This window comes from Lethenteron reissneri, unplaced genomic scaffold (assembly GCF_015708825.2).
Source record: "Lethenteron reissneri isolate LAM-NWPU_2019-01 unplaced genomic scaffold, ASM1570882v1 scaffold_1918, whole genome shotgun sequence".
NCBI lineage: Eukaryota > Metazoa > Chordata > Hyperoartia > Petromyzontiformes > Petromyzontidae > Lethenteron > Lethenteron reissneri.
This window is the reverse complement of record NW_026891683.1, coordinates 20,910-33,706: the sequence shown is the minus strand read 5'-3', so window position 1 is coordinate 33,706 and position 12,797 is coordinate 20,910. Positions and strand designations below refer to the sequence as shown.

At 57.6% G+C, this 12,797-nt stretch overlaps 1 protein-coding gene across 2 annotated transcripts in view; it reads left to right on the top strand.

Annotated features, from left to right (window-relative positions):
• The first annotated feature begins 525 nt into the window (after positions 1–525).
• The window catches only part of LOC133339578 (histidine--tRNA ligase, cytoplasmic-like), a 14,315-nt gene continuing 2,043 nt past the window's right edge, over positions 526–12,797 (top strand). The window contains exons 1-6 of one of the 2 annotated variants that reach the window (XM_061547689.1): positions 526–749; positions 2,955–3,020; positions 8,217–8,336; positions 10,099–10,194; positions 11,009–11,134; positions 12,625–12,732. In XM_061547689.1, the coding sequence (XP_061403673.1) occupies positions 594–749; positions 2,955–3,020; positions 8,217–8,336; positions 10,099–10,194; positions 11,009–11,134; positions 12,625–12,732 (672 nt within the window). In that variant the 5' untranslated portion in view covers positions 526–593. The remainder of the gene's footprint in view (positions 750–2,954; positions 3,021–8,216; positions 8,337–10,098; positions 10,195–11,008; positions 11,135–12,624; positions 12,733–12,797) is intronic. The other variant, XM_061547690.1, reaches the window with a different exon arrangement.

Here is a 12,797-nt window from a genome sequence, read left to right as displayed (position 1 = left end):
TCTAATCCCAGACCCCTAATCCCAGGTCCCTAATCCCGGGTCTCTAATCCCAGACCCCTAATCCCAGGTCCCTAATCCCAGGTCCCTAATCCCAGATCCCTGACCCCAGATCCCTGACCCCAGATCATTGACCCCAGGTTCTGTGACCCCAGATCATTGACCCCAGGTTCCCTGACCCCAGATCCCTGACCCCAGATCCCTGACCCCAGGTTCCGTGACCCCAGGTTCCGTGACCCCAGGTTCCGTGACCCCAGGTTCCGTGACCCCAGGTTCCGTGACCCCAGGTTCGCTGACCCCAAGTTCCCTGACCCCAGATCCGTGACCCCAGGTCCCATGACCCCAGGTTTCCTGACCCCAGGTTTCCTGACCCCAGGTTCCATGACCCCAGGTTCCGTGACCCCAGGTTCCGTGACCCCAGATTCCGTGACCCCAGATCATTGACCCCAGATTCCCTCACCCCAGGTTCCGTGACCCCAGATTCTGTGACCCCAGATTCTTGACCCCAGGTCCCGTGACCCCAGGTCCCGTGACCCCAGGTCCCGTGACCCCAGGTCCCGTGACCCCTGATCCCTGACCCCAGGTCTCTGGCGACGATGGTGAGGTCCGGGCTGTGGACGACTCTTTGGGGTCGACGTCTCTCCCTACGCCTCGTCAGCTCGCCCCGGGCGTCCACCTCCTTGTCCACCTCCTCCTCGTCCACCCACTCCACCTACTCCACCTCTTCGTCCACCTCGAACCCCACGCAGCCGGTGAGTATTGGGACCTCCACCTCGTCCACCTCGTCCACCTACTCCACCACCTCATCCACCTCCTACTCCACCTCCTACTCCACCTCCTACTCCACCTCCACCTCGTCAACCTCCTCGTCCACCTCCTCCTACTCCTCCTCCACCTCGTCCACCTCCTCCACCTCCACCCACTCCTCCTACTCCACCTCCTACTCCACCACCTCATCCACCTCCTCATCCACCTCCTCCTCGTCCACCCACTCCTACTCCACCTCCACCTCGTCCACCCACTCCTACTCCACCTCCACCTCGTCCACCTCCTCCCACTCCTACTCCACCTCGTCCACCACCTCCACCCACTCCTCCTCATCCACCTCCTCCTCGTCCACCCACTCCTCCTACTCCACCTACTCCACCTCCTCCTACTCCTCCTCGTCCACCTCCTACTCGTCCACCTCCTCCAAACTCCTCGTCCACCTTTATGAGTTTTCCTGCCGTGTGGTCATCGTTGTCGTCGTAACATTTTGATCCTCCTGCTCCTGCTGATGATGATGATGATGCTGATGATGCTGATGATGATGCTGCTGCTGATGATGATGATGCTGATGATGATGCTGATGATGATGATGATGCTGCTGATGATGATGATGCTGCTGATGATGATGATGATGCTGCTGATGATGATGCTGATGATGATGCTGATGATGCTGATGATGATGCTGCTGCTGCTGCTGCTGCTGATGATGATGATGCTGATGATGATGCTGATGATGATGATGATGCTGCTGATGATGATGATGATGCTGCTGATGATGATGCTGATGATGATGCTGATGATGCTGATGATGATGCTGCTGCTGATGATGATGATGCTGATGATGATGATGCTGATGATGATGCTGATGGTGCTGCTGATGATGATGCTGATGATGATGCTGCTGATGATGATGCTGATGGTGCTGCTGATGATGATGCTGATGATGATGATGCTGATGATGATGCTGATGATGATGATGATGCTGCTGCTGCTGCTGATGATGATGATGATGCTGATGATGATGATGATGCTGATGGTGCTGCTGATGATGATGCTGATGATGATGATGCTGATGGTGATGCTGATGATGATGCTGATGATGATGCTGCTGCTGCTGATGGTGATGCTGCTGATGATGATGCTGATGATGATGCTGATGATGCTGCTGCTGATGATGCTGATGATGATGGTACTGACGATGATGCTGCTGATGATGATGGTACTGACGATGATGCTGCTGCTGCTGATGATGATGCTGCTGCTGATGATGCTGCTGATGATGCTGCTGCTGATGATGCTGCTGATGATGATGCTGATGATGCTGCTGATGATGATGATGCTGATGATGCTGCTGATGATGATGATGATGCTGCTGATGCTGCTGATGATGATGATGCTGATGATGCTGATGATGATGCTGATGATGCTGCTGATGCTGATGCTGATGATGATGCTGATGATGATGATGCTGATGATGATGATGCTGCTGCTGCTGCTGCTGATGATGATGATGCTGATGATGATGATGATGCTGATGGTGCTGCTGATGATGATGCTGATGATGATGATGCTGATGGTGATGCTGATGATGATGCTGATGATGATGCTGCTGCTGCTGCTGATGGTGATGCTGCTGATGATGATGCTGATGATGATGCTGATGATGCTTCTGATGATGGTGCTGCTGATGATGATGCTGATGGTGCTGCTGATGATGATGCTGATGATGATGCTGCTGCTGCTGATGATGATGCTGCTGCTGATGATGCTGCTGATGATGCTGCTGCTGATGATGCTGCTGATGATGATGCTGATGATGCTGCTGATGATGATGATGCTGCTGATGATGATGATGATGCTGATGATGCTGCTGATGATGATGATGCTGATGATGCTGATGATGATATTGCTGATGATGCTGCTGATGCTGATGATGATGATGCTGATGATGATGATGCTGATGATGCTGATGCTGATGATGCTGCTGCTGATGATGATGCTGCTGCTGCTGATGCCGCTGATGATGATGCTGCTGCTGCTGCTGATGATGATGATGATGCTGATGATGCTGATGATGATGATGATGCTGATGATGCTGCTGATGATGATGATGATGCTGATGATGCTGCTGATGCTGATGATGCTGATGATGCTGATGATGATGATGCTGCTGATGATGATGTGTCCAGGGTCATGAGCTCGGCAGCTCAGCGCAGGAGAAACAGAGGAGGCAAGCAGTGCTCAAGACTCCCAAGGTGACACACAGACACACACACAGTGACACACACAGTGACACACACAGTGACACACACACAGTGACACACACACACAGTGACACACACAGTGACACACACAGTGACACACACACACACAGTGACACACACAGTGACACACACACACACAGTAACACACACAGTGACACACACACACAGTGACACACACACAGTGACACACACACACACAGTGACACACACACAGTGACACACACACACACAGTGACACACACACACACAGTGACACACACAGTGACACACACACACAGTGACACACACAGTGACACACACACACACAGTGACACACACACACACAGTGACACACACACACACAGTGACACACACACAGTGACACACACACACACAGTGACACACACACAGTGACACACACACACACAGTGACACACACACAGTGACACACACACACACAGTGACACACACACACAGTGACACACACAGTGACACACACAGTGACACACACACAGTGACACACACACACACAGTGACACACACACACACAGTGACACACACACACAGACACACACACAGACACAACAACAACAACAACCGCCATTCGCCACTAAGTGGCGGTGACGTCACCACGATGCTTGTGCCAGGCCAAGTGCACCTTGAGGCCACGTGAAGTGTCGAAAGCCCGCTGGCAGGAGGTCACGGGGCAGACCCAGGTGCCACTGGTCGACTGACCGAGATGACCGAGATGACTGGCTGATGCACCACCTGTGCCCCCTACTGTGCCAACTTGCTGTGCTTTAGCCACCCGGCGCTCCGCTCGTTGTTGTGAGCGTCGCTCCTCCGCCCTCCGTTGTTGTTGGAGGGCGACTGCCTCCAACTGCCCAGTAGCGTCCTTCACGAGCCTCCTCCACTGAGGCCGATCTTGACACCGCTGGTACCAGTCATCGGCAAGTCCACTCAGCTCCACGTCCTCCTGTACCACATCACTCCATCTCTTCTCCAGCCCGTGCCGCGCCCGTCTAGCCCCCTCGATCCGGCCGAACAAAAGCTGTTTAGGCATGCGGTGGCTGGGCATGCGGGCTACATGACCCAGCCAACGCAGCCTTGCCTGCCGGAGGAGCTCACTGATGGGACTTTGCCCAGATCTTTCAAGGATTTGTGAGCTCCTCACACAATCCAGCCTGGTTAAACCCAGGATGGATCGTAGGCAGGCCAGCCTAAATGTTTCCAACCGGCGAAGATGCTCCACCAGGGGGGTCCACGTCTCGCAAGCGTAGAGAAGGGAGGGAATGACCGTGGCCGAGAAGACCTGAAGCTTCGTGCGGAGCGACAGACCAGGTAGCTTCCACACAGCGTTACGCAACCGATGAAAAGATATTGCCGCTCGACTGATTCGGAGTGAGACCTCTGCTGATAGACTGGAGCCGGTCATAAGCACACTGCCCAGGTATGGGAAACTCTCCACTCTCTCCACAACTGCCCCATCACCAATTGGGAGTTGTGGGGGTGGAGTGTCCGATGGTACAAAATACCCAGGCAGGTGCTTGGTTTTGGTGGGGCTGATGGTAAGGCCCCACCTCTTAGTGGCACGCTCCAGTCTCAGCAGCAGCGCCTCCAACTCCTCTTCTGAATGAGCAGCTATTACCAAATCATCGGCATACATAACGTGGTTGACCAATAGGGAGCCATCCCTTGATCGCACCCGGGCGTCGATCAGCCTCCCATTATATCTGTACCAAACGGAAATTCCCCCGGTACAGCTATTGAAGGCTTCACGAACTACGCGGTCAAAATAGATGTTAAATAATGTGGGAGCCAGAGGACATCCCTGTCGCACCCCAAGGTGTACAGGGAAAGGCTCCGACTCCCGGCCACGTAGTTTTACCCGGGCCCGCTCACCATCATGAAGGTCCTTAATGATCGTGAGCAGAGGGTCAGGGACTCCGAAAGCACGAAGAACAACCCAGAGTCCAGTCCTACTGATGGTATCATAGGCCTTGACCAGGTCAATAAAGCAGAGATGTAGGTCTTTTTGGAATTCCCTACACCTCTGCTGTAGCAGACGGACAGAAAATATGGCATCTGTGCAGGACCCGCCCTTTCCTGAAACCGCATTGGGGCTCCGCAAGCCCCTCCTCAGCGTGCCTAGCAAGGCGATGTTGAATAATCCTTGCCAGGACCTTACCCGGCACACTGAGGAGTGAGATGCCCCTGTAGTTGTTACAGTCTGTGCGGTCCCCCTTCTTAAAGAGGGGGACCACCAGGGCATCCTTCCAGTCCTGCGGAACCCGTCCAGTGGTCCAGACTGTTGTTATGATGTCATATAGGGCAGTCTGTGCACAAACGCCACCCTCCCTCAGCATTTCGCTTGGGAGATCATCTCTGCCCGGTGCCTTCCCTGGTCTCAGACTCCGGATCGCCCTCAGTACTTCCTCAACAGCTGGAACCTCAGCCAGCCACTCACACAGACACACACACAGACACACACACACATATACAGACACACACACAGACACAGACACACACACAGTGACACACACACACACAGTGACACACACACACACAGTGACACACACACACACAGTGACACACACAGTGACACACACACACACAGTGACAAACACACACAGTGACACACACACACAGTGACACACACACACAGTGACACACACAGTGACACACACACACACAGTGACACACACACACACAGTGACACACACACACACAGTGACACACACACACAGTGACACACACACACAGTGACACACACACAGACACACACACAGACACACACACACACAGACACACACACAGACACACACACACAGACACACACACAGACACACACACAGACACACACACAGTGACACACACAACAGACACACACACACACAGACACACACACAGACACACACACAGTGACACACACACACAGACACACACACACACAGACACACACACACAGACACACACACACATACACACACACACAGACACACACACACACACAGACACACACACATACACACACACACAGACACACACATACACACACGCATTGTGTGTGTGTCTGTGTGTGTGTGTCACTGTGTGTGTGTCACTGTGTGTGTCACTGTGTGTCTGTGTGTCACTGTGTGTGTGTCACTGTGTGTGTGTCACTCTGTGTGTGTGTCACTGTGTGTGTGTGTCACTGTGTGTGTGTCACTGTGTGTGTGTCACTGTGTGTGTCACTGTGTCTGTGTCACTGTGTGTGTCACTGTGTGTGTGTGTCACTGTGTGTGTGTGTCACTGTGTGTGTGTCACTGTGTGTGTCACTGTGTCTGTGTCACTGTGTGTGTCACTGTGTGTGTGTGTCACTGTGTGTGTGTGTCACTGTGTGTGTGTGTCACTGTGTGTGTGTCACTGTGTGTGTCACTGTGTGTGTGTCACTGTGTGTGTGTGACTGTGTGTGTGTGTCACTGTGTGTGTCACTGTGTGTGTCACTGTGTGTGTGTGTCACTGTGTGTGTGTGTCACTGTGTGTGTGTGTCACTGTGTGTGTGTCACTGTGTGTGTCACTGTGTGTGTGTCACTGTGTGTGTCACTGTGTGTGTGTCACTGTGTGTGTGTCACTGTGTGTGTGTGTCACTGTGTGTGTGTTGTCACTGTGTGTGTCACTGTGTGTGTCACTGTGTGTGTGTGTCACTGTGTGTGTGTCACTGTGTGTGTCACTGTGTGTGTCACTGTGTGTGTCACTGTGTGTGTGTTACTGTGTGTGTGTCACTGTGTGTGTCACTGTGTGTGTGTGTCACTGTGTGTGTGTCACTGTGTGTGTCACTGTGTTGTCACTGTGTGTGTGTCACTGTGTGTATGTGTCACTGTGTGTGTGTCACTGTGTGTGTCACTGTGTGTGTGTGTCACTGTCTGTGTGTGTCACTGTGTGTGTGTGTCACTGTGTGTGTCACTGTGTATGTCACTGTGTGTGTGTCACTGTGTGTCACTGTGTGTGTGTCACTGTGTGTGTCACTGTGTGTGTCACTGTGTGTGTGTCACTGTGTGTGTGTCACTGTGTGTGTCACTGTGTGTGTATCAGTGTGTGTGTGTCACTGTGTGTGTCACTGTGTGTGTGTCACTGTGTGTGTCACTGTGTGTGTGTCACTGTGTGTGTCACTGTGTGTGTGTCACTGTGTGTGTCACTGTGTGTGTGTCACTGTGTGTGTCACTGGTGTGTGTGTCACTGTGTGTGTGTGTCACTGTGTGTGTGTCACTGTGTGTGTGTTCACTGTGTCACTGGTGTGTGTCACTGTGTGTGTGTGTCACTGTGTCACTGTGTGTGTCACTGTGTGTGTGTGTCACTGTGTGTGTGTCACTGTGTGTGTCACTGTGTTTGTGTGTCACTGTGTGTGTGTGTGTCATTGTGTGTGTCACTGTGTGTGTCACTGTGTGTGTGTCACTGTGTGTGTGTCACTGTGTGTGTGTCACTGTGTCACTGTGTGTCACTGTGTGTGTCACTGTGTGTGTCACTGTGTGTGTGTGGTGTGTGTCATTGTGTGTGTCACTCTGTGTGTGTGTGTGTCACTGTGTGTGTCACTGTGTGTGTGTGTGTGTGTCACTGTGTGTGTCACTGTGTGTGTGTCACTGTGTGTGTGTGTCATTGTGTGTGTGTCACTGTGTGTGTGTCACTGTGTGTGTGTCACTGTGTGTTGTGTGTGTCCTGTGTGTGTCACTGTGTGTTGTGTGTCACTGTGTGTGTGTGTCACTGTGTGTGTGTCACTGTGTGTGTCACTGTGTGTGTGTCACTGTGTGTGTGTGTCACTGTGTGTGTGTCACTGTGTGTGTCACTGTGTGTGTGTCACTGTGTGTGTCACTGTGTGTGTGTCACTGTGTGTGTGTCACTGTGTGTGTCACTGTGTGTGTGTGTGTCACTGTGTGTGTCACTGTGTGTCACTGTGTGTGTGTCACTGTGTGTGTAACTGTGTGTGTGTCACTGTGTGTGTCACTGTGTGTGTGTCACTGTGTGTGTGTCACTGTGTCACTGTGTGTGTGTCACTGTGTGTGTCACTGTGTGTGTCACTGTGTGTGTGTCACTGTGTGTGTAACTGTGTGTGTGTCACTGTGTGTGTCACTGTGTGTGTCACTGTGTGTGTGTCACTGTGTCACTGTGTGTGTGTGTCACTGTGTGTGTCACTGTGTGTGTGTCACTGTGTGTGTGTCACTGTGTGTGCAGGGCATGAGAGACAGTGACCCCCACAGAATGTCTCTGGTGAGCCATGTGCTCGACACGGCGATCAGCTGCTTCCGCAGGCACGGGGCACAGGCCATGGACACTCCACTCCTGGAGCGCAAGGTGGTGGTGGTGGTGGTGGCGGTGGTGGTGGCGGTGGTGGTGATGGTGGTGATGATGGTGGTGGTGGTGGTGGTGATGGTGGTGATGATGGTGGGGGTGATGGTGATGATGGTGGTGGTGGCGGTGGTGGTGGTGATGGTGGGGGTGGTGGGGGGGGAGGGGGGGGTGGTGGCGGTGGTGGTGGTGGTGGTGGTGGTGGTGGTGGTGGCGGTGGTGGTGGCGGTGGTGGTGGTGGTGGCGGTGGTGGTGGGGGTGGTGGCGGTGGTGGTGATGGTGGTGATGGTGGTGGGGGTGGTGGTGGTGGTGGTGGTGGTGATGGTGGCGGTGGTGGTGGCGGTGGTGGTGGCGGTGGTGGTGGGGGTGGTGGCGGTGGTGGCGGTGGTGGTGGGGGGTGGTGGTGGTGGTGGTGTGATGATGGTAGTGATGGTGGCGGTGGTGGTGGTGGTGGTGGTGATGGTGGTGATGGTGGCGGTGGTGGTGGGGGTGGTGGTGGTGGTGGTGGTGGGGGTGGTGGTGGTGGTGGTGGGGGTGGTGATGGTGGCGGTGGTGGTGGGGGTGGTGGTGGTGGTGGTGGCGGTGGTGGTGGTGGTGGCAGTCGTGGCGGTGGTGGTGGTGGTGGTGGTGGGGGTGGTGGTGATGGTGGTGATGGTGGTGGTGGTGGTGGTGGTGGGGGTGGAGGTGGTGGTGGTGGGTGGTGGTGATGGTGGGGGTGGTGGGGGGGAGGGGGGGTGGTGGCGGTGGTGGTGGTGGTGGTGCGGTGGTGGTGGCGGTGGTGGTGGTGGTGGCGGGTGGTGGTGGGGGTGGTGGCGGTGGCGGTGGTGGCGGTGGTGGTGATGGTGGCGGTGGTGGTGGGGGTGGCGGTGGGGGTGGTGGTGGTGGCGGTGGTGGTGATGATGGTGGTGGTGGTGGTGGCGGTGGTGGTGGTGGGTGGCGGTGGGGGGTGGTGGTGGGGGTGGTGGTGGTGGTGGTGGTGGCGGTGGTGGCGGTGGTGGTGATGATGGTGGTGGTGGTGGTGGCGGTGGTGGTGGTGGTGGCGGTGGGGGTGGTGGTGGGGGTGGTGGTGGTGGCGGTGGTGGTGGTGGTGGCGGTGGGGGTGGTGGTGGGGGTGGCGGTGGTGGTGGTGGTGGTGGCGGTGGTGGTGATGATGGTGGTGGTGGTGGTGGCGGTGGTGGTGGTGGTGGCGGTGGGGGTGGTGGTGGGGGTGGTGGTGGTGGTGGTGGTGGCGGTGGTGGTCATGGTGATGATGGTGGTGATGGTGGTGATGGTGGTGATTATGATGGTGGTGGTGATGGTGGTGATGGTGGTGATGGTGGTGATGATGATGGTGGTGATGGTGGTGATGGTGGTGATGGTGATGGTGGTGGTTGTGGTGATGGTGGTGATGGTGATGGTGGTGATGGTGGTGGTTGTGGTGATGGTGATGGTGGTGGTTGTGGTGATGGTGGTGATGGTGATGGTGGTGATGGTGGTGATGGTGGTGATGGTGGTGGTGGCGGTGGCGGTGGTGTTGGTGGTCGTGATGGTGGTGGTGATGGTGGTGGTGGTGGTGGTGGCGGTGGTGGTGGTGATAATGATGGCGGTGGTGGCGGTGGTGGTGGTGGCGGTGGTGGTGGTGGTGGTGGTGGTGATGGAGGTGGTGGCGGTTGTGGTGGTGGTGATGGGGGTGGTGGCGGTGGCGATGGTGGTGGCGGTGGTGATGATGGTGGTGATTGTGGTGATGGTGGTGATGATGATGGTGATGATGGTGATGATGGTGGTGTAGGACATCCTGGTGGGTCACTATGGGGAGGAGGCACGGCTCATCTACGAGCTCCAGGACCAGGGAGGAGAACACCTCGCGCTGCGCTACGATCTCACGGTGACCACCACCATCACCATCATCACCATCACCACCATCATCACCACCACCATCGCCACCACCATGGCCACCACCACGACCATCGCCACGATCATCACCACCACCATCATCAACACCATCATCATCATCTCAACCATCATCACCATCATCACCATCATCACCATCACCACCATCACCATCATCACCATCACCACCATCATTATCATCATATACCCCCCCCGTGTGCCCCTCCCCCCCCCGTGTGCCCCTCCCCCTCCCCCCCCCTGCCCCTCCCCCCCTCCCCCCCCCCCCGTGTGCCCCTCCCTCTCACCTCACCCCCCCCCCCCCCGTGTGCCCCTCCCCCTCCCCCCCACCCCCCCCCCTCCCCCCTCCCCCACCCCCCTTCCCCCTCCCCCCACCCCCTCCCCCGCCCCCCTCCCCCCCCCCACCCCCCTCCCCCACCCCCCACCCCCCTCCCCCACCCCCCTCCCCCACCCCCCACCCCCTCCCCCTCCCCCCACCCCCCTCCCCCACCCCCCACCCCCTCCCCCCTCCCCCCACCCCCTCCCCCACCCCCCACCCCCACCCCACCCCCCACCCCCCCCACCCCCTCCCCCTCCCCCCACCCCCCTCCCCCACCCCCCACCCCCCACCCCCCTCCCCCACCCCCCACCCCCCACCCCCCTCCCCACCCCGTGTGCCCCTCCCCCCCCGTGCCCCTCCCCCCACCCCCTTCCCCTCCCCCCACCCCCCTGCCCCTCCCCCCGTGCCCCACCCCCCTCCCTCACCCCCCTCCCTCCCGTGCCCCTCCCCCCCCACCCCCCCCCCCCCCCAGGTGCCGTTTGCGCGCTACCTGGCGAGTGGCCGGGTGAGCCGCATGAAGCGCTACCAGGTGGGGCGAGTTTACCGCAGGGACAACCCCTCGCTCGCCCAGGGGCGACTACGCGAGTTCTGGCAGTGCGTGAGTCGCCCACGAACCTCCTCGTCCACCTCGCCACGTCCACCTCGCCGCGTCCACCTCGCCACGTCCACCTCGCCACTTCACCCACCACCTCAACCACCACGTCTGCCAACCTATGGAGTGGGCGAGTGAGCGGGCGAGTGAGCGGGCGAGTGAGTGGGTGAGTGAGCGGACGAGTGAGCGGGTGAGCGTGTGTGTGGGTGAGCGGGTGAGTGAGCATTCGAGTGAGCGGGCGAGTGAGCGTGGTGAGCGGACGAGTGAGCGGGGTGAGTGTGTGGGTGAGTAAGCGGACGAGTGAGCGGGCGAGCGTGTGTGTGGGTGAGCGGGTGAGTGAGCATTCGAGTGAGCTTGCGAGTGAGTGGACGAGTGAGCGGGCGAGTGAGCGGGGTGAGTGTGTGGGTGAGTGTGCGGGTGAGTGTGCGGGTGAGTGGGCGAGTGAGCGGGCGAGTGAGCGGGCGAGCGTGTGGGTGAGTGAGCGGACGAGTGAGCGGGCGAGCGTGTGTGTGGGTGAGCGGGTGAGTGAGCATTCGAGTGAGTGGACGAGTGAGTGGACGAGTGAGCGGGCGAGTGAGTGGGTGCGTGGGTCAGTGTGTGGGTGAGCGTGCGAGTGAGTGAGCGGGTGAGTGTGCGAGTGAGTGTGCTAGTGAGTGGACGAGTAAACGGGTGAGTGAGCGGACGAGTGAGCGAGCGTGTGGGTGATTGAGCGGACGAGTGAGCGGGCGAGTGAGCGGGCGAGCGTGTGGGTGAGTGAGCGGACAAGTGAGTGGACGAGTGAGCGGGCAAGCGGGCGAGTGAGTGTGTGGGTGAACGGGAGAGTGAGTGTGTGGGTGAGTGTGTGGGTGAGTGTGTGGGTGAGTGTGTGGGTGAGTGTTTGGGTGAGTGTGTGGGTGAGCGGGTGAGTGAGCGGATGAGTGATTGGGTGAGTGAGCGGGCGAGTGAGCGGGTGAGTGTGTGGGTTAGTGAGTGAGTGGGTGAGTGAGTGAGTGGGTGGGTGAGTGAGTGGGTGAGTGAGCGTGCGAGTGAGCGGGTGAGTGAAAGGGAGAGTGAGTGAGTGAGTGAGTGTGTGGGTGAGTGAGTGTGTGGGTGAACGGGCGAGTGAGCGGGTGGGTGAGTGGGTGAGTGTGTGGGTGAGTGGGTGAGTGTGTGGGTGAGTGTGCGAGTGAGCGTGCGAGCGAGTGAGCGGGGTGAGTGTGTGGGTGAGTGTGTGGGTGAGTGTGCGAGTGAGCGTGCGAGCGAGTGAGCGGGTGGGTGAGTGGGTGAGTGTGTGGGTGAGTGTGCGAGTGAGCGTGCGAGCGAGTGAGCGGGGTGAGTGTGTGGGTGAGTGTGTGGGTGAGCGGGTGAGTGAGCGTGCGAGTGAGCGGGGTGAGTGTGTGGGTGAGTGTGTGGGTGAGTGGGTGAGTGAGCGTGCGAGTGAGCGGGGTGAGTGAGCGGGTGAGTGAGTGGATGAGTGAGTGGGCGAGTGAGCGGGTGAGTGTGTCTGTGTGTTGCAGGACTTTGACATTGCTGGCCACTACGAGGCGATGGTTCCAGACGCGGAGTGCATCAGAGTCATCAACGAGCTGCTCACAGACCTGAATGTGGGGGAATTCACCATTCGGGTGAGTGGGTGAGTGGGTGGGTGAGTGGGTGAGTGGGTGGGTGGGCGAGTGGGTGGGTGGGTGAG